The 23,056-nt window shown below is 58.6% G+C and overlaps 1 protein-coding gene across 4 annotated transcripts in view; it reads left to right on the forward strand.

The window, feature by feature from the left end:
• SPEG (striated muscle enriched protein kinase) overlaps positions 1-23,018 on the forward strand; it is a 58,776-nt gene extending 35,758 nt beyond the window's left edge. For 2 of the 4 annotated variants that reach the window (XM_055573550.1, XM_055573552.1), the window contains 28 exons: positions 622-741; positions 982-1,086; positions 1,672-1,878; positions 2,266-2,389; positions 2,502-2,677; positions 5,215-5,327; positions 5,616-5,784; positions 6,027-6,123; positions 6,224-6,447; positions 7,727-7,791; positions 8,342-8,419; positions 8,527-8,705; positions 9,233-9,259; positions 9,885-10,037; positions 10,200-10,242; positions 11,514-11,582; positions 11,824-13,825; positions 14,321-14,452; positions 17,538-17,654; positions 17,806-17,973; positions 18,072-18,194; positions 18,348-18,515; positions 18,641-19,256; positions 19,723-19,962; positions 20,043-20,266; positions 21,099-21,174; positions 21,401-21,550; positions 21,925-23,018. In XM_055573550.1, coding sequence (XP_055429525.1) covers positions 622-741; positions 982-1,086; positions 1,672-1,878; positions 2,266-2,389; positions 2,502-2,677; positions 5,215-5,327; positions 5,616-5,784; positions 6,027-6,123; positions 6,224-6,447; positions 7,727-7,791; positions 8,342-8,419; positions 8,527-8,705; positions 9,233-9,259; positions 9,885-10,037; positions 10,200-10,242; positions 11,514-11,582; positions 11,824-13,825; positions 14,321-14,452; positions 17,538-17,654; positions 17,806-17,973; positions 18,072-18,194; positions 18,348-18,515; positions 18,641-19,256; positions 19,723-19,962; positions 20,043-20,266; positions 21,099-21,174; positions 21,401-21,550; positions 21,925-22,117 — 6,158 coding nt within the window. In that variant the 3' untranslated portion in view covers positions 22,118-23,018. The remainder of the gene's footprint in view (positions 1-621; positions 742-981; positions 1,087-1,671; positions 1,879-2,265; positions 2,390-2,501; positions 2,678-5,214; positions 5,328-5,615; positions 5,785-6,026; positions 6,124-6,223; positions 6,448-7,726; positions 7,792-8,341; positions 8,420-8,526; positions 8,706-9,232; positions 9,260-9,884; positions 10,038-10,199; positions 10,243-11,513; positions 11,583-11,823; positions 13,826-14,320; positions 14,453-17,537; positions 17,655-17,805; positions 17,974-18,071; positions 18,195-18,347; positions 18,516-18,640; positions 19,257-19,722; positions 19,963-20,042; positions 20,267-21,098; positions 21,175-21,400; positions 21,551-21,924) is intronic. The other 2 variants (XM_055573548.1, XM_055573551.1) reach the window with 2 other exon arrangements.
• Positions 23,019-23,056: the final 38 nt, after the last annotated feature.

Here is a 23,056-nt window from a genome sequence, read left to right on the forward strand (position 1 = left end):
TATCTTGAAGGAGAAGGAGGCTTCAGGTAAGAGAACAGTCCAGAAGAGAGGAATTTTGTGAGCAGAGACCTGGAGATGGGACTCATGTGGCTTGTTTAGGGGCCTGATGGTGGGTCAGAGTCAGGATATGGAAGAATAGCAGGAGACAGGGGCGGATGAGTTTGGACTGAGGGCTTTTGGAGGCCACCTGTTTGGCAGTAGGTGCCATGAAGGTCCTCGGAGAGATCACATGTGATCACATGAGGCTGGTGGGGTGTGGCTCATGCAAGTGGAGGCTTTGATGGACTCTGAGCTGGAGATGGGATGGGCAGTGGCTCTGAGGATGGAAAAGAGGGAACTGTCTGGGGTAGGAACCTGCAGAGGGTGAAGTGTAGTGGAGGACGATGAGAAGGTCTGGGCCTGAGTGCTGGAGGACCAGGCAGGAGGGACAGGGCTGCAGGTTTGGACGGGCAGCCTGGACCTAGAGTGTGGCTCCCTTCTGTGTCTGCCCTGCCCTTCTCTCCCACCTATAGTGGATTGTGGCGGGGTGGGGGGTGAAGGGCCAGGCCTGGATGGCATGGGCCCACCCTCCAGAGTATCCTTCCAGCTCAGGCCCAGTGTCATGTCTCTCCCCGCCCCCAGACAGGGATGTCCATCGCTTGGTGTTCCCTGCCGTGGGACCTCAGCATGCTGGCGTCTACAAGAGCGTCATTGCTAACAAGCTGGGCAAAGCCGCCTGCTATGCTCATCTCTACGTCACAGGTGAGGCAGGTACCCTCCGGTCAGCTGGGTACATAGCCTAGCCTCTGGCCCACCTGGGGACCTGGGTGAGGGCAGGGCCTCTGCACCAGCTCTCTTTCCCCTCCATTCTCTGGGGAGCCACCTGGCCTTGCCTGTGCCCATGGGGCTTTACCTCCAGCCTGTGCCCCAAGGCTTGGCGATCCCGTGGGGGTGGTTGGGCCCTAAAGGACCCCCCATGGACAGTGGACCTCTGGCTTTCAGATGTGGTTCCGGGCCCCCCAGATGGCGCCCCTCAGGTAGTGGCTGTGACCGGGAGGATGATCACGCTTGCATGGAACCCCCCCAGGAGTCTGGACATGGCTATCGGTGGGTCCTGGCCACATGGGGGCATGGGTGGGGAAGGGGGGCATGGACAAGACAAGCTCAGGCAGGGCACCGGGGGGGCGGCCAGGAGAGGAAGGCAAGGCCTAGGGGGATATACACAGAGTGGGAGTGGATGGAGCGTTGAAAATAGGACAGAAGTGGCTTTGTGGGCCACCTCCCCACGGTTGACAGAGCCCTGGTGCTGGGTCAGGGGAGGAGGCAAAGCAGGGGCTGCCGTGTTGCCTTCCCTTCTCAGAGGGACCGGGTGCCTGGGTGGTGGTTCTTCCCCGTGCACAGCATCCTCCTGCTCTGTGCCTCAGTCTGTCTACCTCAGGTGGTAGCAAGGAATTAGAGCTAAGTTAAGCTCCCTCCCCGCCTGTAACTGGACCACATGCCTGACACCTCATGGGCTCTGAGCCTTCCCCCGCCTGTGGCTGGGCAGGAGCAGGTGGGGAAATGGGCAGAAGTGACCGGAGAAACTGAGGCAGGTCCTCAGACCAGACTGATGAGACCCTGGGTCCCGAGCCAGCAGAACGGGGGCGGGGGCACCCCAACCAGGCCCGCCTCTAGCAGCTGCCTCCCCACTAGACCCAGACGCCCTGACCTACACCGTGCAGCACCAGGTGCTGGGCTCAGACCAGTGGACGGCGCTGGTCACGGGCCTGCGGCAGCCCGGGTGGGCAGCCACCGGATTGCGAAAGGGGGTCCAGCACGTCTTCCGGGTTCTCAGCACCACCATCAAGAGCAGCAGCAAGCCCTCGCCCCCGTCCGAGCCCACGCAGCTGCTGGAGCGTGGTGAGCCTGGTGTTCCTGGAGGGGGGCGGGCAAGAGCCATCAGGCCAGGGGATGTGGTGTCCGTGGAGGAGGCTCCAGGGCTGGTGTGGACGCAATAACTGGCAGGATTGGCATGGCTGCACACGACCCCTACCTGTCAAGAGTGCTTCCTTCTCACTCCTGAAAGCTGCACGCACCAAAGTTGAGGCTGTGGTTCTGGGTCAGAGGAGCTGGGGGTCCAATCCCAGCTCTGCCGCTCCTGGCTGAGTTCCCTAGACGAGTTGCTAAACCTCTCTGAGCCTTGGCTTCCTCGTCTATAAAAAAACGGAGCTCACGAGGTGATGGCGGTTGGATTCCGAGAGCAGTGGGTGCCGAGGCCCAGCACTGAGCCAGCCCTCCCGTTCGCAGGCCCGCCCCTGGAGGAGGCGCCCGCTGTGCTGGACAAGCCAGACGTCGTGTATGTGGTGGAGGGCCAGCCCGCCAGTGTCACCGTCACCTTCAACCACGTGGAGGCCCAGGTCGTCTGGAGGAGGTGAGCCCGCCTTGCCGACCCTATTCCTCACATGAGGTGCCCGGCTTCAGCTGGCCAGGCTGACCTCCCTGGGGCTGAGTCCTGGGTGACTGCCCCGTCCCGTGTCCCTCAGCTGCCGAGGAGCCCTCCTAGAGGCCCGGCCAGGTGTGTACGAGCTGAGCCAGCCGGATGACGACCAGTACTCTCTTCGGATCTGCCGGGTGAGCCGCCGGGACCTGGGAGCCCTCACTTGCACTGCCCGCAACCGCCACGGCACACAGGCCTGCTCAGTCACCCTGGAGCTGGCAGGTGGGTGACCGCGGCCTCTTTACCTCTCCCTGCTCTGAGGCCCACAGCCCTCTCCTCACCCCCCAGGTGTACACACCCACCTGACAATCCCAGGTGCCTCTGCTCAGGCTTGTCCCTCTAATGGCTATAATAACTGCAGCAGTAGTAACAATAACAGTACCAGTACTAATAAGATGTTTATTGAGAACCTGTATGTGCTAGGCTTGGTGCTGAGTACCTTACATTTATTATTTGTTTAATATTTAGATCAACCCTGTTAGATGGAATCAGCTATTATCTGCATTTTACAGATGGGGAAACTGAGGCCCAGAGACTGTGCTAAGTAACAGGCCTAGAGTCACACTATGTAATAAATCAGGAGCTGAGATTTAAGCCTGGATGCCCTACTCCAAAGCCAGACAGTGTTCCTAGCTCCTGTGTTAAACATAGCAGGAAATAGTACTTCCAGAATAACAAACTGGGGTGGGGCTGGGGGCAGGGGTGGAGCAGTGCAGGGGGATGAAGGTGGAGAAAAAGGCCCAAGTGAGAGCATCTTATCACCAGACTCCCAGCTCTGGGATCCTGGCTGCTGCCCTTTTGCACAAGCCTGTGTGACAGAGCCTCCCAACCTTTGCAGTGAGGTTTCTCCTTTCAAGATGCAGTCTCTCAGACCGTAGCCTGCATTAAGTAGTAATTGTCTTGTTTTCCGGTTTGTTAATTAACTCTAGACACATGTACCTGCCACTCAGAACTTCGGATCAGCATGAGCTAAGCAGTTACCTGCTGAGTAGATAAGATTCCAAGCAAATGCAAAGAAAGTTACATTTTAGTTAGCACAGGCCACCCTATTACGGGATAAATGTACATCTTCTGGTGCTTTAAAAAATTGTTGAAGTCAACTTGAAACTTTCTGATCCTTTTGACCTTCGTAGACTGACCCCTGCCACCACCTCCACCCCATACCCAGCAGACTAGGGACCAGATTCCTAGAGGGCAGGACGGGCAGCTTTAAAGTGGGAGAGAGGTGGCCGTAGGGTATGTGAGGAGGAGATATGGGGGCCCTACTGGCCCTGCTGTGGATGGTGGCTGGGGTGGAGCCACTGATGGTCTGGGTCGCTGGTTTCCCTTTTCTGTGTCTTCCCCTCTGTCCAGCATCCTCCCACCCTACCCCCCCACCCCCCCTCCCCCCACCTGCACTTCCCACTCAGCCACCCCTTTGCTTCTTGGTTGTGATTTTTTTGGGTTTTTTTGGGTTTTTTTGGTCATACCGCATGGCTTGTGGGATCTTAGTTTCCCAACTAGGGATCATACCTGGGCCCCTGGAAGCAGAGTCCTAACCCCTAGACCACCAGGGAAGTCCCAACCACTGGCTCCTTATTAGTAGCATCTGTAGGATTCATCTTTCTTTCCAGGTGTAGGAGGAGCCCTGGGGTTTGGGGAGGCCCTGGATACTGCGAGAGCAGCAGCCAGCCTGGATGGGACAGTGACTGAGGGAGACTGAGTCCCATCTGGCCAGGGCTAGAGCAGGCCTGGGCTTGGATCCACACCCCTTCCTGTTGTGCCCACCCCCGTCCCCCAGGCAGGTGGAATGGTCCCTTCCCTCCACACCCGGGCCATGGATGCATTTTCCCCAGGATGCCGTCCCTTTTGTTCTGTGCAGAGGTCGAGCTATGTGCTTGCGGCTGGGTGGTGCTCCCTGCCCAGCACTCCTGCTTTCCCCCCTACTCCCCTTAAAGCCCAGATCCTCCAACACTCAGAAAGGAGGGGGAGGGCACCAGAAGTTTCTCCAAAAAATACAAGCACAGTGGAATATGTATTGAATTCCGTCATAAGAATTAAGAACTGCTTTACCAGGAAATAACATGATATGTGTGGAGAATAAAATCAGTCACATGGGGGAGAACTAAACTGAGAATCGGTGACTATTCATCTTGCCATCTTCCAGATGGTAGAAGGCCCCTTAAATATTTAAATAAGATTCAGAGAGAAAACCTCAAGATGGAGGCAGTGCCATCCGTGAACTCCACGTGGGGTCACAAACTGAGCCGCCCACCGGGCCCTGGATGGGTACAGTCAGAAGCCCGCAGTAGGACTGTGCTGGGGGCCACCACCCACAGGGGGCAGTGTCGGGCCACTCCGCGACAGCCCATTAATGCAGTGAGGGAAGCAGCTCGGGACAGCCAGTCCTGTTTTTCCAATAGAGGCAGGAAATCCAGATTTCTTTTGTGTGTGAAAATCTCCTAATTTCAAAGCTGGCCAATGAATCCTGAGAGCCCAACAAAGCAAGCCTGTACCCCCTGGCTGAGGTTTTCCGAGATTTGCAGAACATCATGTTTAGATTTACAGGGAGAGTGCTTGGTTCAGGCCAGGAATTCATGTTCTTTGGCCAAGTTTGAGAGCCCCAGGGTGGGGTGTTGGGACTCTGAGGGGTGCGGGAGGTGGGACAGGGTCTGATGTTCTGCCTGAGCTGGTTGCTGAGGGAGGGCTCAGAGAGGGCCTGAGGAGGGAGGCCCTTGTGACCCCAACGTTCTGTTTCCCCACCACCACCCTTGTTTCAGAGGCCCCTCGGTTTGAGTCCATCATGGAGGATGTGGAGGTGGGGGCTGGAGAGACTGCTCGCTTCGCCGTGGTAGTGGACGGGAAGCCCTTGCCGGACATCATGTGGTACAAGGTCAGAGGCTGGTTGCGGCCTCCTTCAGAGCATGGGTGGTGGGGGGCAAATGGCGGGGTGAATTCCTGGGGGCTTGGAAGGGGTCAGGGAAGCCTGGAGAGAGAGGAGGAGGAAGTGGGACCCAGAGGTGTTGGTGACGCTGGGAAACAAGGGTGGCACCAGGCCCCTAGGGGAGCTAGTGCTAGACCCTGAGGGCAGGGTGAGACTGGGTCTCTGGTGTGGAGGTAGAACTGGGTCCCAGGCAGACAGGAAGCCGGGCCCGGGCTGGGGTGACGGCCACCTCTGCAGGATGAGGCGCTGCTGACCGAGAGCAACCATGTGAGCTTCGTGTACGAGGAGAACGAGTGCTCCCTGGTGGTGCTCAGCGCGGGGGCCCAGGATGGAGGGGTCTACACCTGCACGGCCCGTAACCTGGCTGGCGAAGTCTCCTGCAAGGCAGAGCTGGCTGTGCACTCAGGTGGGTTGGAACTCAAGGGGAGCACGGCGGAGTGCTCACCCAGGGATCCAATGATACCGGCCCGCGCCTCCCCCGAGCGGGAATCACTCGCCCCGCCCTTCCCTCCAGACCACGCCCTCCTCCAGCCCCGGCTCCAACATTCATGCTTCTCTTCTGTGTCTTCCGGCTGCCCCGCCTGGCCGAGTCTCTGCCCCGTCCCTCGTCTTGTCCTCCCCACCTAACACCAGGCATCTCTTCCTCAGCTCAGACAGCTATGGAGGTGGAAGGGATTGGAGAAGACGAGGAGCAGCGAGGAAGGAGGCTCAGCGACTTCTATGACATTCAGCAGGAGATCGGCAGGTGTGGGGCTCAGAGTGGGTGCGGTGTCTGGGGACCGATAGAGCTGGGCCTGAGGCTCAGCAACAGCTGAGCCCTGTCCTCTCCTCGCATCCTCACCCAGGGGTGCCTTCTCCTACCTGCGCCGTGTAGTGGAGAGGAGCTCCGGACTGGAGTTTGCAGCCAAGTTCATCCCCAGCCAGGCCAAGCCAAAGGCATCGGCGTGGCGGGAGGCACGGCTGCTGGCCCGGCTCCAGCATGACTGCATCCTCTACTTCCATGAGGCCTTCGAGAGGCGCCGGGGACTGGTCATCGTCACCGAGCTGTATCCTGGGACAGGCTGGGCGGGTGGGGGACACGTGGCCTGAATGACCGGTCCTTGGAACAGCCAATTAGCAACATGTTTTACACTTTACAAAGTGGTCCAGTGGACAACTGGGATTTCTCGAAGCACCTTTATTTTTTTTAATTTTTATTTATTTTTGGCTGCACTGGGTTATTTTGTTGCTGCATGCAGGCTTTCTCTAGTTGCAGCGAGCAGGGGCTAACGCACAGGCATCTCATTGCAGTGGCTTCTCTGGTTGCAGAGCACAGGCTCTAGAGAGCATGGGCTCCAGAGTTGTGGCATACAGACCTAGTTGCTCTGAGGCATGTGAGATCTTGGAATAGGGATCAAAGCCGTGTCCCCTGCACTGGCAGGTGCATTCTTAACCACTGGACCACCAGGGAAGTCCAAGACATCTTATAAACACTTCACAGAATGGAGTCTGGAGACGTGTGTGAAGACCAACATTTTTTAGCTTAAATTTACAAAGTACTTGATGTGTGGCTGGCAGTGTTCTAGGAGCTTTACCAACATCTGTTTCATTATCATGTATACTTCTCTCTCGGAATTTTATTATCCCCATTTTATAGATGATGAAACTAAGGTGTAACGAGATAAAGTAACTCACCCAAGATCACACAGTCGGCAAGAGGCACATGATTTTTATCATGGAATGCAGTACAGTATATCCAAACATTTGCAGCGACCCCCATTTCAGATGCGCGTTAATACTAGGCTTTATTTGGGAGGCTCTTCTCATACAAAATGGATTTTATTCTTTCATAAGAGCTGTAAACAAAGTCACACTGAGGTAAGGATGCTGGGCAGCTGGCTTGTCACTGCCATCAGCAGGGTGACCGTGTCTTACACGCTAGCCTCCCAGTCTGCACTGTTAGAACCCAGACCTCAGCAAAATGACAAATTATTATGTGTCATGGGCCTTCTGGGTCATTCTCAAATACAGTCAAGAGGTTCCCTCCACATTCAACAAAATGCTGCTCTAACTTGAACCTTACAGACACTTCACAGGGTAGGTGAGAAGAACATTATCCCTATTTGACACCGGCAGGAACCTAGGCTCAGAGAGGTTAGGTGACTTGCCTGAGATCCCACAGCAAGTGAGAGTTCAAGCAGGGTTGTCCCATCTACGCACCTGGATGACAGGGGAAGGGGAAGATGCAGTTGATAACTGGTAGCAGGTGTGCTTTTTGGGGAAAGAGAACCCTGTGCTGAGCTGGGACTCAACCGGAGCTCTGGGAGTGGGCCCGGCTGTTGACACTGGTCACTGTTTCCTTGATCCAGGACATAGCTGCACAGAAGAGCTTCTGGAGCGAATGGCCAGGAAACCCACCGTGTGTGAGTCTGAGGTGAGGGCAGTGGGTGGGAGGGGCCAGGCTGGGCACCAGCGTTCACCCACCTGATCTCTGAGACCCGAGGGGTGCATCCCGGGTGTGCCATCTGTGGCCACAAACAGGCCAAGGTGGTGTGGATAGCACTGTTAGGCAGGCAGCAGAACCCCACACTGGGACTTGCACTGTCTTCTGTAAATCTCAGCACCTACCCTGGCCTCCAGCTCTGTTGCTTCTCAGTCTTCCTCACATAAATATCACTCAGACGTTACCCCAGAAGGAGCCCCATCCAGACTCTATTCAGTTTCAGTGCTATCCTGCCGTATAGGGCTGTACAAATTGTGCACTGCACAGTTCTACTTATTATCATGTAAGTGGTGTCCTCCTCTAATTGTGCTGTGCTCAGCCTGTGCAGCTGTACATGGAAACCCTGAACCTCAGTAACCCCAAACCTATGTTTCGGCCCCCTCCTGAAGGCCACTTCCCAGGCATAGCCTGGCTTTTTGCCACAACCCTGGTAGTAATCAAACATAATACTCCCCGGACTCTGGGCCTCCTGTCTCCACAGATCCGGGCCTACATGCGGCAGGTGCTAGAAGGAATATGCTACTTGCACGAGAACCACGTGCTGCACCTGGATGTCAAGGTGCGATGCAGGTGGGGGGTGGGAGCAGGCAGCACCTGTGGGAGCCAGGCCCCTGGGCTGTCCTCCCCTCGGCCCTCAGCTCTCACGTCTCACCTTGTGTCCCACAGCCCGAGAACCTGTTGGTGTGGGATGGTGTTGAGGGTGAGGAGCAGGTGAGGATCTGTGACTTTGGGAACGCTCAAGAGCTGACACCGGGAGAGCCCCAGTATTGCCAATATGGCACACCTGAGTTCGTGGCGCCCGAGATTGTCAACCAGACCCCCGTGTCTGGAGTCACTGACATCTGGTAACATTGGCATGCTGGGCTTCTGGGGTGGGCCAGGGCAGCTTCCCCCCATGCCATGCTGAGGACTCACTCAGGGGCAGAGAGGAGCTTTACTAAGCCCGGATGCCTGCCTTCTCTGACAGTCAGCTGCTGACCTTGCTCACAGGGGTCTCCTGCCCTTGTTACTACCTCCCTTTCCTCCCTCAAGGCCAACCCAGCCACTCAAGGCTTCAGCCCTATAGTCCTGGGTGCCACACCTCCCCACCTACAGCCACCTTGCCTCACCCCCAGGTGAAGCAGGCATAGTCTCTTGGTCCGCAGATTCCTCCAGACTTCCTAGGCCAGCCTTGCCATGATCCTTGAGTCCTCCAGGCACGTCGTGACCTCTGGATTCAGGGTCTTCCCCAAAGGAGGCTCCCCGTGCCCGTTTGTCCATGGCAGTGTTCACAGGGAAGACCCTTCCTCAGTAGATCAGCAGTAGCCAGAGGATTGCTCACTTCTGGTGGAGCGGGGCTTCCCTCTTACCGCTCACTCTCCTTTCCCCACAGGCCCGTGGGTGTCGTTGCCTTCCTCTGGTAAGAGCCCCTCTGCTCTCAGGAACCCCGTCTCCTAACAGTTTCTCGTAGCAGGCCCAAATGTTGGCAGAGCCTGGGGCAACAGAACATTTGAGGGCTGCAGCCTGCCCCTTCTCTTCCATGCCCTGGCTGCTTCCTACACTGGAAGGGGCCTCACGAGCATAAACGTGGACACGCTGCCTGCGTGTCCAAGCTTTGTCCACCACCATGTGCCTCCATAAGGGGCGGACACGCTGGTAGTATGCTTGGGAAGGCCAGTGCTGACTCACTGCCATTAAGACAGGGGACTAGTCCAGAAGATGGGCTAGAAAGGGAAGGGCCGGGCTCCGGGGACATATCCCCTGGCCACAGACTCCTCACTGCAGGGATGGGCCGCGGCCGGGGGAGGGCTGGCACAGGTCTGCTAGAGCACGGGCCGAGGGCAGGGGTCTGGCTGCCCAGGGCTCAAGGCAGTGCTGCCGTCAGGGGGCCGAATGGGGGCAGGACGGGCAAGAATCTGCAAGATTCTGCGCAGATTCACCCAGCCCCCACTCCCGTCCCCAGCCCTGTGCTCCTGCTGGCTTCCTACTCTCTCCTCTCAGCCCCAGGCACCCCACCCTCACTGCAGCCCTCTCCACCCATGCAGCCTGACCGGAATCTCCCCGTTCGTTGGGGAAAATGATCGGACGACATTGATGAACATCCGAAACTACAACGTGGCCTTCGAGGAGACCACGTTCCTGAGCCTGAGCAGGGAGGCCCGGGGCTTCCTCATCAAAGTGCTGGTGCGGGACCGGCTGTGAGTACAAGGCCCAAGGAGCCTCCCCACTGCAGAGTTCCCCCACGCCGCCCCAAGCCTTTGCCTGTAGACAGTCAGTCCCCCAACTCCTTAGTGGCCCCGTTTTCCCAAACGTTTAATGAATGAATGATAAATGCTTTTTTAATACTCCTTCCTTTACAGGAGGCCTACTGCAGAGGAGACCCTGGAACATCCTTGGTTTAAAGTGAGTCTTGTCTTGCGAAATGGTGGTAGAAGAGATGGAAGGAGAGAACGTTATTAGCAGCTCCATTTATTGAGTCCCTCCTGTGTGCAGTAACCATGATATGCATTTTATTTACGTATAATCTGTTAGCCTCACAATAGCTCTACAAAGGAGGGCATTATCACTCCCCTTTGGCTGATAGGGAAACTGAGGCTCAAATTGGGGTATCATGGACTGCAAGGCACAGGTCTGACCTGCCCCCTCCCCCGACATCCTAGGGATCCTCATGAGGGTTCTTCTTGGCCTTGAGCCCAGCCCTGGGCCTCCTCACTCCTGGGGCTCACCTCTCTGCTGCCTTGGTCCTGCATACTGTGGTTGGTGGGTGGCCTGGCTGGTTTGTCCTCTTGGTTTTGAGCTCCCTATGGGCAGAGTTCTCACTCATCTTCAAACCCCAGCACCGCAGGGCATAGCACCAGGCAGAGGGAGGGGTTCAGCAAATGACCCAGTAAAAGCAAACTGTTCATGGAGAACTGTGCTGGGTCAACAGAAGGCTGAGGTCATTCTGGTATCTGTGCTTGGAATACAAGCCTGGTCTCTCAGATCAGAAACGAGCTCTGAAAAGGACAGCCTGGGTGGGTGGCTGAGGAGAGCATCTGAGGTCTGGCCCACCAAGGCTGCAGATGTCTGGGGCTCTGGCTCTTCAGGAAGCCAGTTGGTAAACTGGGGAGCAGGTTTCAAGTGAGGGGCCTGAGCACAGGCCTCCCAGGGCAGCCAGTGTACCATGATAGGGCAAGCCCTGGTGTAAGGTCTGGAGTCTGGGAGCCACCGATTTCCTCTTTCTGTACTTGCACTTGTGCTCAGTCGCTTCAGTCGTGTCCGACTCTTTGCAGTGCTATGGCCTGTAGCCCACCAGGCTCCTCTGTCCATGGGATTCTCCAAACAAGAATACTGGAGTGGGTTGCCGTGTCTTCCTCCAGGGGATCTTCCTGACCCAGGGATGGAACCCACATCTCTAACGTCTTCTGCATTGGCAGGCGGGTTCTTTACCACTAGCACCATGTGGGAAGCCTGAGGTGCCTCTCCATTTAGCTTCAGGGAATTTGTCCACATGCGAGCACCTTGACAGTGGGAGTTGTTGTGACAGACCCCCCTGGGAAGGGAGCCTGAGGAGCCCAGACTCGATGCTGCTGTATCTGCTGTCCCCTCCTGTGGACATTATCTCTGCACTGCTGAAGCCGGAGCGTTAGGGTTGATGGAGGACTTTCCCTCAGGCCCTCTTCCTTGGTTTACAGGCACAGGCAAAGGGTGCAGAGGTGAGCACGGATCACCTAAAGCTATTCCTCTCCCGGCGGAGGTGGCAGGTAAACTTGGCTGGGCCCCACCTCTGCCTTCATCTTCAACATGCTACAGCTTGCTCTCTCTAATGCTGCCTTTTCTGTCAGATGCTCTCACTTCTGTGCATCTATCTTCATACACTTTTCAATTCTCTCGGCTGCCACGTCTGCCTGCGTTAGGCCTTCTCCCCTGAGGATGAGGTGGGCCTGAGTGGGTCAGTTTGGCCCCGAAGGGCCCTCAGGTCTGACTCTGGTACCCTGTCTCCAGCGCTCCCAGATCAGCTACAAGTGCCACCTGGTGCTGCGCCCCATCCCGGAGCTACTGCGGGCACCCCCGGAACGGGTGTGGGTGGCCGTGCCCCGAAGACCACCCCCTAGTGGAGGGCTGTCGTCATCATCCGACTCTGAAGAGGAAGAGCTGGAGGAGCTGCCCTCTGTGCCCCGACCTCTGCAGCCTGAGTTTTCGGGCTCCCGGGTGTCCCTCACTGACATTCCCACTGAGGATGAGGCCCTCGGGGCCCCGGAGGCTGGGGCGGCCACCCCCATGGACTGGCAGGAACAAGGAAAGGCCCCCTCTCAGGACCAGGAGGCCCCCAGCCCTCAGGCACTCCCCTCCCCAGGCCAGGAGTCCCCGTCCGGGCCCAGCCCCCGGCGGGCAGAGCTCCGCAGGGGCAGCTCGGCTGAGAGCGCCCTGCCCCGGGCCGGGCCGAGGGAACCGGGCCGGGGCCTGCACAAGGCAGCGTCCGTCGAGCTGCCGCAGCGCCGAAGCCCCAGCCCGGGGGCCACCCGCCTGACTCGAGGAGGCCTGGGTGAGGGCGAGTATGCCCAGAGGCTGCAGGCCCTGCGCCAGCGGCTGCTGAGGGGTGGCCCCGATGATGGCAAGGTCAGCGGCCTCAGGGGCCCCCTGCTGGAGAGCCTGGGGGGCCGGGCTCGTGACCCCCTGCTGGCGCGGGCGGCCTCCAGCGAGGCAGCACCCCACCACCAGCACCCACCTGAGGCTCGGGGCCTGCAGAAGAGCAGTAGCTTCTCGCAGGGTGAGGCAGAGCCCCGGGGCCGGCACCGCCGAGCAGGGGCACCCCTTGAGATCCCCGTGGCCCGGCTGGGGGCCCGCAAGCTGCAGGAGTCTCCCTCCTTGTCCGCCCTCAGCGAGGCCCAACCACCTAGCCCCGTGCGGCCCAGTGCAGCCAAGCCCAGCACCCCTAAGGCTTCAGAACCTCCTGTGGGCACCCCCAGTGAGGCTGCACAGCTTCCAGCACCCCCGCCTGCCCGAGAGAAGGCCCCAGAATCTACGCCAGAACCAGCTCGAGCCCCCAAGCCCACACAGCCCCCGACAGCTCTGCAAACCCTAGCGCCTCCGCTCACTCCGTATGCGCAGATCATGCAGTCGCTCCAGCTGCCAGGCCAGGCGCAAGGCCCGCCACAGGGCGCAGTCGTATCTCCTACATCTCGGTCTCCAGGATCTCGGTTGGAACCCAAGCCCCACCCAGCTGTGTTCTCCAGGGTGGCCTCCCCACCTCCGGGAGCCTCCGAGAAGCGCCTGCTGCCGGGAGCCGGAGCAACCTCAGGGCCAGCCGAAAAAGCCCGGGTCCCGGCGGTCCCCCGCAGGCCAGGGAGCAGTCTCAGCAGCAGCATTGAGAACCTGGAGTCGGAGGCCGTGTTCGAGGCCAAGTTCAAGCGCAGCCGGGAGTCGCCCCTGTCGCGGGGGCTGCGGCTGCTGAGCCGCTCACGGTCGGAGGAGCGCGGCCCCTTCCGCGGGACTGAGGAGGAGGACGGCATTTACCGGCCCAGCCCGGCGGGCACGCCGCTGGAGCTGGTGCGACGGCCCGAGCGCTCGCGCTCCGTGCAGGACCTCAGGGCGGTCGGGGAGCCGGGCCTCGTGCGCCGCCTCTCGCTGTCGCTGTCCCAGCGTCTGCGGCGGACCCCGCCCGCGCAGCGCCACCCGACCTGGGAGCCCCGCGGCGGGGACGGCGAGAGCTCGGAGGGCGGCAGCTCGGCGCGGGGCTCCCCGGTGCTGACGGTGCGCCGGAGGCTCAGCTCCACGCTGGAGCGGCTGTCGAGCCGGTTGCAGCGCAGCGGCAGCAGCGAGGACTCGGGGGGCGCGTCGGGCCGCAGCACGCCGCTGTTCGGCCGGCTGCGCAGGGCCACGTCCGAGGGCGAGAGTCTGCGGCGCCTGGACCTCGCGCAAAATCAGCTGGCGGCCCAAGCCGGCGCCGCCACGCCTTCCGCGGAGTCCCTGGGCTCCGAGGCCAGCGCTACGTCGGGCTCCTCTGGTGAGAAGGGGCCCCAGGGGGCGAGTGGAGGGTGAAAGTGTAAACAGGGATCTGGCGGGGGCGGGGCTGGTATGTCAGGTGCGGGGAGAATGAGAGGGCCAGGGACTCCCAGCGCAAAGAAGCGGAGACATTTCTGGAGGCCCCCAGGACAGAACTGGCAGGACTAGGGTGGCAGAAGGCTGAAGGATAGAGGCTTTTGCAGGAGCTGGCCGGTGTCGAGGCTTAGTCGCTTCGAGTCTTTGTGACTCTTTGTGGCCCTATGGACTGTGGCCTGCCAGGCTCATTTGTTCATGGAATTCTCCAAGCAAGAATACTGGAGTGGGTTGCCATGCCCTTCTCAAGGGAATCTTCCCAACACCCAGGGATTGAACCCTGGGTTTCCTGCATTTCAGGCAGATTCTTTACTGACTGAACCACCAGGGAAGGGTCAGGGCTAGAAGTTCTCTATTCCCTGCTAGTGGCTGGGCAAGTGCTCACAGGCTTGGTTCTTCACAGCTCCTGCAGAAAGTCGAAGCCGCCTGCGCTGGGGCCTCTCTCGGCTGCGGAAGGACAAGGGCTTGTCACAGCCTAACCTCTCTGGCAGTGTCCAGGAGGATTTGGGTCACCAGTATGTGCGCAGTGAGTCAGGTAATCCAGGCCTGCTGGGTGAGTAGCCCCCTGCGAGCCCCAGGGAAAAGTTATAGCTGGGTATAACTTGGCTACAAGTTGTAGCTTGGAAGAGCCCTGGCAGTGGTGGGTGGGGGGGGGCCCTGGAGTCAGGAAAGAACAACAATCATCATAATTGCTTCAGCTGCCATTAATTAGCAACACCAAGTGTCCTTTAAGCACTTAACAAGCATTGCCTCACCCCTCAAACATTGCTTAGGAGCTAGTCTTGTTATCTGCCCATTTTACAGGTGAGGGAACAGAGGCTTAGCCATGCCAAGTAGCTTGTCCAAGTCACAGAGCTGGTAGTAAGTTGGACTGTATGACCCTCTGCACCCAGAGCCCAGAAGTGGCTTTGTGATATCGTACTAATGCCTTTCTTTGGCCAGCCGCCCACCCCCACCACACAGAGGTCTCTGTCCCTGGGTGTGGTTCTGATGGAGCTCAGGATTGGACTCCCTGCCCCTCAGCGCCCCCTGTGCTGTGTGTACACAGGATTGTGTGTGTTCTCATTCGCGTCCGACTCTTTGCGACCCCATGGATTATAGCCCGCCAGGCTCCTCTGCCACGGAATTTTCCAGGCATGAATACTGGGGTGGGTTGCCATTTCCCGCTCCAGGGTATCTTCCTGACCCAGGGATCAAACCCTCGTTTCTTGAGTCTCCAACATTAGCAGGCAGATTCTTTACCCCCTGAGCCATCTGGGAAGCCTGTGAATGTGCTCCCAAAGATACTCTTTCTCTCCCAGCCTAGAGGCCCACAGTCTGGACTGTGCCTTCAACCTTCCATTTCTCTATAGCCCTAAACACCCGATCGCCCCTCCCTATCCCCTCTGCCCCCACCAAAGGCTCTGCACACAGACAAGCCACCTCCGGGGCTCTTTCTTGGGGGGAGCAACACCTGGGATATGCCCTGGTCTATCTCTCTGCCCACGTCCCGGGGCTACAGCGGGGGAGGTATTTCCCCCCTGAGTCACCTCAGTCCTCCCCTTGAAAGTGGGGAGCATTACTCATGGATCGCAGAAGTTCAGGAGGCCAGGGTTTCCAGACCAACCTGCAGAGAGGAGCAGGCCCACCACACCAGGCTACATGCAGGGCCTTTATCAGTCATAGATCTCTTCTTCTCCAGTTTCCGATAAAACTCCTCAGAACTGTTCCAGATGCATCTCAGCAGGGCTCATGACTGAACATGTGACCTCGTCCCTCCTTGGCTGGTGTGGGGGGAGTCTGGGCATCTCACTCTAGGCAGTGGGTGGAGGGGGCTGTCGTGAGGGAAGAGGAGGGAGGGAGGCCGGCCGGTGGGGGCAGGGGCAGTGAAGGAGGGGTGGGGGGTGGGGGGTTGCGTAGAGAGAGAAGCCAGCCCGAGGCCTGGGGACAGTTGATCCCTTTCCACCTGGGGCCCCCCCTCCCGACTCCATGTTGCTTGTGCAGCTGGTTTCTTGCCAAGGCCATGTCTCCTTACTTCATCCTCTGCCCCCCTCCCCTCGGGAAGCAGGCTGTCCCACGTCCACCTTCCCGAGTCGGGCTGGCCCGTGGGAGGATCGTGAGTGGGACTGGCAGAGCTGGACCAGGGTCACTTTTCATCTCTCCTTCTCCTTGGCTCCGTCTCTCTCCCCGCTACCCAGTATCCTCCTTGATCTGAAGGTGGTCATTGACAAAACCGTATTCCCTTTATGTTGATGGCACCTGGGTGTGGGAGCCCTCCTAGGGGAGTGCTGGGGTACAGTGGGAAAAGGGGCAGGCTGACGTCCTGTCAGCCTCTTCTGCAGATCCTCTTCTCCCAGCTCATCCACACCCCGCCCCCTGCTGGTTCCGCAGACAGGCAGGAGCCAGGGCTCCCAGGTGTATCTACCTCTCGGTCCACATGAAAGAAATCCACCCCCAACACACACCACTACCATCACCAGACCAGGATGGGATTTTTCTAAAAAGACATTCCCAGGGAGCGGAAGTGCAAATCCTCAGGGCACTAATGAGCCACAAGGCCAGCAAAAACCTGGAGCAAAGACAGTGGCCATCTGCAGCCCTGCCATGGGCTCATTCACCAGCCTGCTGTGAAGCCAGCTTTGCTGAAACAGCCTCTTTGGGGGTCTGTGCCTGGCTTCTCCACTGGGCATGTTAACGAGATAATAATCACAACAATAGAAGCTAGCATCTATGAGCGTTTATTATATGTTAGACATCTGCTAAGCGCTTTACTTGCCTCTTTGAATGCTCATGACAACTCTGTGAGCTTGGTGTTATTTTCCTCAATTTACAGACATGGTCCAAGGTCATGTAGACACGGTGTCTTTCTGTTTCAAAAGCTCTGGCCACTTAGCTGATCTGTGGGAGGGTGTAGAAGGTCTGGGACAGGTGCCCCAGACCCTAGGGGGGACGAGGGATGGGGGAGACTGACACACTTTCAGGGTCTGCCCCAGGTTTGCCTTGACTTTAGGTCTTTTGACATTGCACATTTTGACTGAACGTATGTTCAGTCTTGGGAGTCTCAGTTCAGGTCACCAGCTCCTGTCACTTGTCCTACAGTACCCCAGAATGAATGGGTATTGCAGGAGCTTAACCATTGTAGTTTTTCAATGTTTGTTTTCATCTTATTTAGCAAGTGCTTATAGGGACTTCCCTGGCGTTCCAGTGGTTAAGACTCGGCTACCACTGCAAGGGGGCGCGAGTTCAATCCCTGGTCAGGGAACTAAGATCTTGCATGCCATGCAGCATAGTCAAATAAACAAAAATAAAACAAAACCAGGTGTTTGTAGAGCACTTATTTAGTGCCAAGCTGTGCTTAAAGTGACTTACAAACATACAAGGTAGCAACTACGACATGTCTTCAATAATCAGTGAAGGGAAAAGATAGTTGTACACACAGCAAGTGCATAGCAAAGTGATGCTCACCCCAAAGGAAATTCTCAAAGGCAAGACCTTCTCCTTCCCCCATCTGCCTGGGAAGAGATGGCCTTTCACTCTGCCCTCTGCAGGCAGTGCTAGCTCTCACATGCCTCCTCCCCTCCATCAGTGGTGAGGGAGCCGGGGTTCCCGCAGACCCATGACCATCTTTGCTGTCGCTTCAGACTTTCCCCCAGTCTTCCACATCAAACTCAAGGACCAGGTGCTGCTGGAGGGAGAGGCAGCCACCCTGCTCTGCTTGCCGGCAGCCTGCCCTGCACCCCACATCTCCTGGATGAAAGGTGAGGCGATCACATCTCCTCCAGAGAGAGAGGAGTAGGCAGGTGGCCCCACGGCCAGGGGATGTTCAGCGGGAAGTGGCAGCTGAGGGGGCCCAGAGGACGCATGTGCTACTTCACTCTGCAGCCCGTCCTTCTCCTCTTTTGCCCGCAGACAAGCAGTCCCTGCGGTCAGAGCCCTCGGTGATCATCGTGTCCTGCAAAGATGGTCGTCAGCTACTGAGCATCCCCCGGGCGGGCAAGCGGCATGCGGGGCTCTACGAGTGCTCCGCCACCAACGTCCTTGGCAGCATCACCAGCTCCTGTACCGTGGCTGTGGCTCGTGAGTCCAGGGCAGGGACCCAGGAGGCAGTGATGTGGGTGGTGGGACAGGACTCGATGGGGTGCAGGGGCTCACTGGGGCTCCACTTCTCTCACCAGGTACCCCAGGAAAGCTAGCTCCTCCCGAGGTGCCCCAGACCTACCAGGACACAGCACTGGTGCTCTGGAAGCCGGGAGACAGCAAGGCGCCTTGCACATACACGCTGGAGCAGCGGGTGGATGGTGAGGGACTGGCAGGCTGGTCAGGGGTGGGGGGGCAGGTGGAGGGTGGAGAAGTTGGGGAGACAAGTACCTTCCCAGAGCTCCTCACAGATGGCACTGGGAGCTTGGGCCACCTCTTCTGTGGCCTCAGCCCCTGCACCATGCTGCCTGTAGGGGAGTCTTCCTGGCACCCCGTGAGCTCAGGCATCCCCGACTGCTACTACAATGTGACCCACCTACCAGTCGGCTTGACTGTGAGGTTCCGTGTGGCCTGTGCCAACCGTGCTGGGCAAGGGCCTTTCAGCAACCCTTCTGAGAAGGTCCTCGTCAGGGGAGTGCAAGGTCAGTGGGATGGTGGGGGTGGCCAGGGAGGGCAGGGTCACTGAGCCCTGGGTCCAGCCCCTTCTTGGAGCACCTGGTTTTGCCCCCGAGGCACCATGGTGATGGTTTTCTCTGTCTCTACTTAGATTCCTCAGCTCTGCCATCTGCTGCTCACAGAGATGCCCCTGTTACCTCAGGGCCAGCCAGGGCCCCGCCTCCTGATGCTCCTACCTCACTGGCCCCTCCACTGAGCCCCTCCCCAGCTCCTGCTCCCCCAGGCCCCCAGGCAGCCCCTCTCGGCCCTTCATCTTCCCCAGCACCCCCCAGCCAGGCCTTGTCCTCCCTCAAGGCTGTGGGTCCACCACCCCAAACCCCCCCACGAAAGCACCGGGGCCTACAGGCTGCCCAGCAAGTAGAACCTACCCCACCCAGTGCCCAGGACTCCCCAAGTGAGCCCAAGTCTTCCGTCCCTGACACTGGGACCCCCATCCCAGCCTCTGCCCCTCAAGTGGTAAAAACAGCCTCTTCCTCAATGCCCCTGTATATGGTGACCTCCTTTGTGTCTGCACCACCAGCCCCTGAGCCCCCAGCCCCTGAGCCCCCTCCTGAGCCCACCAAAGTGACTGTGCGGAGCCTCAGCCCAGCCAAGGAGGTGGTTGGCTCCCCTGGGGGTGGTCCCCCCAGGGCTCCTAAGCCAGAGGGCACCACTCTTCGACAGGGCCCCCCTCAGAAACCATACACCTTCCTGGAGGAGAAGGCCAGGCAAGCGGGACCAGGGCTGGGGGAGGGAAGGAGGACAGAGGTGGGGAGTACATGGAGCTTTGGCAGCAACAGGGGTTCAGAGAGAAGACCAGCCTGGCTGGGGAGTTGGGGGTGCCTGGGAAGATGAGAACTGGGTCCTTAGCCTGAGTAAGTTCAGATTTTCTCTGTGCCAGGCGTCATGCCCAGCGCTTTGGCCTCGTGATCTTAATTTTCACAACTGAGAGGGACACTGCATTATTCCATTCCATGGATGGGTTGGGGAGGTTACAGGATATGCCTGAAATGCCGAGTCAGTGAAGAGCAGAGCTGGGACTCAAACCCAGGATCCCAGGAGTGAACTCCAGGGCCCACCCTGGGGACCACAGCATCCTTGCTCCCAGGGGTCCCTGCTTACCCTCTGCTTAGCCGGCACAGTACAAGTGCTCCCTTGCTCCTCTGAGCCTATGATATGCCCCCCAATGCATAGGGGTCGCTTTGGTGTGGTGCGTGCCTGCCGGGAGAATGCCACCGGGCGAACATTCGTGGCCAAGATTGTGCCATACGCGGCTGAGGGCAAGCGGCGGGTCCTGCAGGAGTACGAGGTGCTGAGGACCCTGCACCACGAGCGGCTCATGGCCCTGCACGAAGCCTACATCACCCCGCGCTACCTCGTGCTCATCGCCGAGAGCTGCGGCAACCGGGAGCTTCTCTGTGGGCTCAGCGACAGGTGGCTGGGCATCTGGGCGGGCAGGGAGCTGCGGTGGGGGAGCTGGGCTCGGCTGTCCCCTGACAGCCCCATCCCTCCAGATTCCGGTATTCAGAGGATGATGTGGCCACCTATGTGGTGCAGCTGCTACAAGGCCTGGACTACCTCCATGGCCGCCATGTGCTGCACCTGGACATCAAGCCAGACAACCTGCTGCTGGCCCCTGACAACGCCCTCAAGATCGTGGACTTTGGCAGTGCCCAGCCCTACAACCCCCAGGCTCTGCGGCCCCTGGGTCACCGCACGGGCACACTGGAGTTCATGGGTGAGGGCACCATGCCATCTAAGGGGGGAATGGGGTACTGGCAAAGGGGCAGCAGCCAGGGCTCACCCCACTTCACCCACACACATGGCATTTATTGAGTGCTTACTGTATGTGAGCCGCGAATTAAGTCCTTTCCGTGGATTTTTTTCAATTTTCCTTTACAGTAGCCCTGGAGATTGGCATAATATTACCCCTATTTTACAGATGAGGAAACAGAGGTGCAGGGAGGTGTTTGTTCAGTATCAGTACATGGTAGACCCAGGATGTGATAAACACAGGAGAATTGATTATTAATTTATATAAATAAGGGAAACTAGCTACCATTTAGCTACCTGCTAAATACTTTGTTCATCATCTCCATTCCCTAGAATAACTGTGCAAGCCACACTTTACAGAGGAGGAGATGGAAAGCCAGATGGGTTTAGTACAGTGCTCAGGGTCCTGTCACTAGAAGGGGCAGGCTGGGATTAGAGCCAGCCCAGCTGATTTCAGAGGCTCTTAATCTCAGTGTTGGCCACACTCTTCGTGAATGAGTGCCCACCTTTGGAGCTGATCTGAGACAGCTTGTGATCATCTGCTTCTTAGCTCCTCTGTAGTTCTGGGGACCCCCCCACACACACATTCAGTGCCTGGGATGATTCCTCAGGTGCCCCAAGTCTCGCCTGGGGGCCACACAGCCCACCAGTATCCGGGGCCTGCTGCTCTGCTTGTACCCATTGTCTGGTGACCTGGGCACCGTCCTGCTTCCCAAGCCCCCAGTGGCGTACTCTGCCTCTCTCTGCTCCCTCGCCACCCGGAAGCTGGCTCACCATGGGCTCTTGTCTCCTGTCAGCTCCTGAGATGGTAAAGGGAGACCCCATCGGCTCTGCCACGGACATCTGGGGAGCGGGTGTGCTCACTTACATCATGTGAGTGCCCCCAGGCCCCGCCCTCTGCCCGCACCCCCACGTCCCCAGCCACACATGCATGTGCACGAGTCATGCACACATACACACACATGCATGTACACACACAAGTACCCGGGTATCCTTGTCCCCGAGTGTTGTGCCCCTAGAAATCCCCACACTACTGTCCCCCTGGACCTGTGAGTTGACCCTCAGTCTGCATCTCTTAACTGAACTGTCTCCTCTGCAGGCTCAGTGGACGCTCCCCATTCTATGAGCCAGACCCCCAGGAAACAGAGGCTCGCATTGTGGGGGGCCGCTTTGATGCCTTCCAGCTGTATCCCAACACATCCCAGAGTGCCACCCTCTTTTTGCGAAAGGTCCTCTCAGTACATCCCTGGTGAGTGGGTCTCACACCTGCCAGCCTCCCAGCATGACCTTCTCCCAGCCTCACACTGCCCTGGCCCAGCCCACACCTAAGCCCCCCAACTCCTACCCCACACCAGTAATACGCTGCTGCTGCTATTACTACAGTTTCTACTCCTACTTCTCCTAAGTGGCTGTTCTGCCACCATTTAAAGCCCGTAACAGCCCTATGACACAGGCAGAATCGTTGTCCCCATTTCAGAGACTGGGAAACTGAGTCTCAGAGTTGGCCAAGCTCATTCCCTAGGGATGAATCCAGGATTGGGAGTCCTGTCTCTGGGAGGGTGGAGTCTGTCCTGCTCTGGGAGCCATGCCTCCAGCCTCACTGTCCCTGGCTTGGCCCGGCAGGAGCCGGCCCTCCGTGCAGGACTGCCTGGCTCACCCGTGGCTGCAGGATGCCTACCTGATGAAACTGCGCCGCCAGACACTCACCTTCACCACCAACCGGCTCAAGGAGTTCCTGGGCGAGCAGCGGCGCCGCAGGGCCGAGGCCGCCACCCGCCACAAGGTGCTGCTCCGCTCTTACCCAGGCAGCCCCTAGCGCCTCGGACCACAGCCCGGCCTCGCGGGCTTCGACTCGGGGTTCCCGCTGACGCCCCGGGACATTCCAGGGCCCCCGTGGAGCCGGGTGGGCCCGGGGGGCTTCGGACACCACCAGCACCAACATCCGGCCGGGCTATTACCTCATGGACCTGTGGGGACAGAGACCCTGGGCTTCGGCCAATGCCACCCAGCTGGAGCCAGAGCGGGAGACCCATGGGCCAGGCTGGGTGGGGTCAGGATCAGGTCAAGAGGGACAAGGAGGGAATGGGCAAGTGAGGAAAAGAAGCCGAGGCATAGGGAGGGGGAGACTCTATGGAGGTTCAGGGGGAGGGAGACTGAGCATCTGGGGGAGAACCAACCCAAGAGGGTGTGAATGAATGGAGAGGAGGAAATGGGGGAAGCCCAGGGTGTCTACAGGCCAGGGGCTGGGAGTGTCACTGAAGCAGGGACAGGACATGGAGACAGTGCCAGAGAGCCAGAGGCAGTAGGTGAGAGAGGGCAGTGAGGTGGGAGAGGGAGAGGAGAGAGGACTCAGGTGGGGGCGCGCGGCCAGCTGCCAGCCTCCCCAGAAGGAGAAGCGTGGAGGGCTGAAGGCTGGAGGCGGGGTCTCAAGCCAGCAGCGCTTTCCTCCTACCCCGGTGAATGCAGCGCTGGGCCCTCTGTGCTGGCCCGAGGATGTCCCCACCGCCTCTCTGTGGCCTTCACCCTCCTTCTCATTCATATTTATTTATTTATTGACTTTTATGAAGTCTCCCTGCCATCCAATCCCTCTTGCCTATGTTGTCCTGACCATCCCCACCCCACCCCCAGCCATCCAGCTGTCTGTGCAGCTGTCTGTCTGTCTGTCACAAGGAAAATAAAAACAGCAAGCAGCAGGACCTATGTGTGTGGTCTATGGGGAGGGATGACTGGGGGGTACAGCGCGTACACAATGCCA

The sequence above is a fragment of the Bubalus kerabau genome, chromosome 3, assembly GCF_029407905.1.
Source record: "Bubalus kerabau isolate K-KA32 ecotype Philippines breed swamp buffalo chromosome 3, PCC_UOA_SB_1v2, whole genome shotgun sequence".
NCBI classification, from domain to species: Eukaryota; Metazoa; Chordata; class Mammalia; order Artiodactyla; family Bovidae; genus Bubalus; species Bubalus kerabau.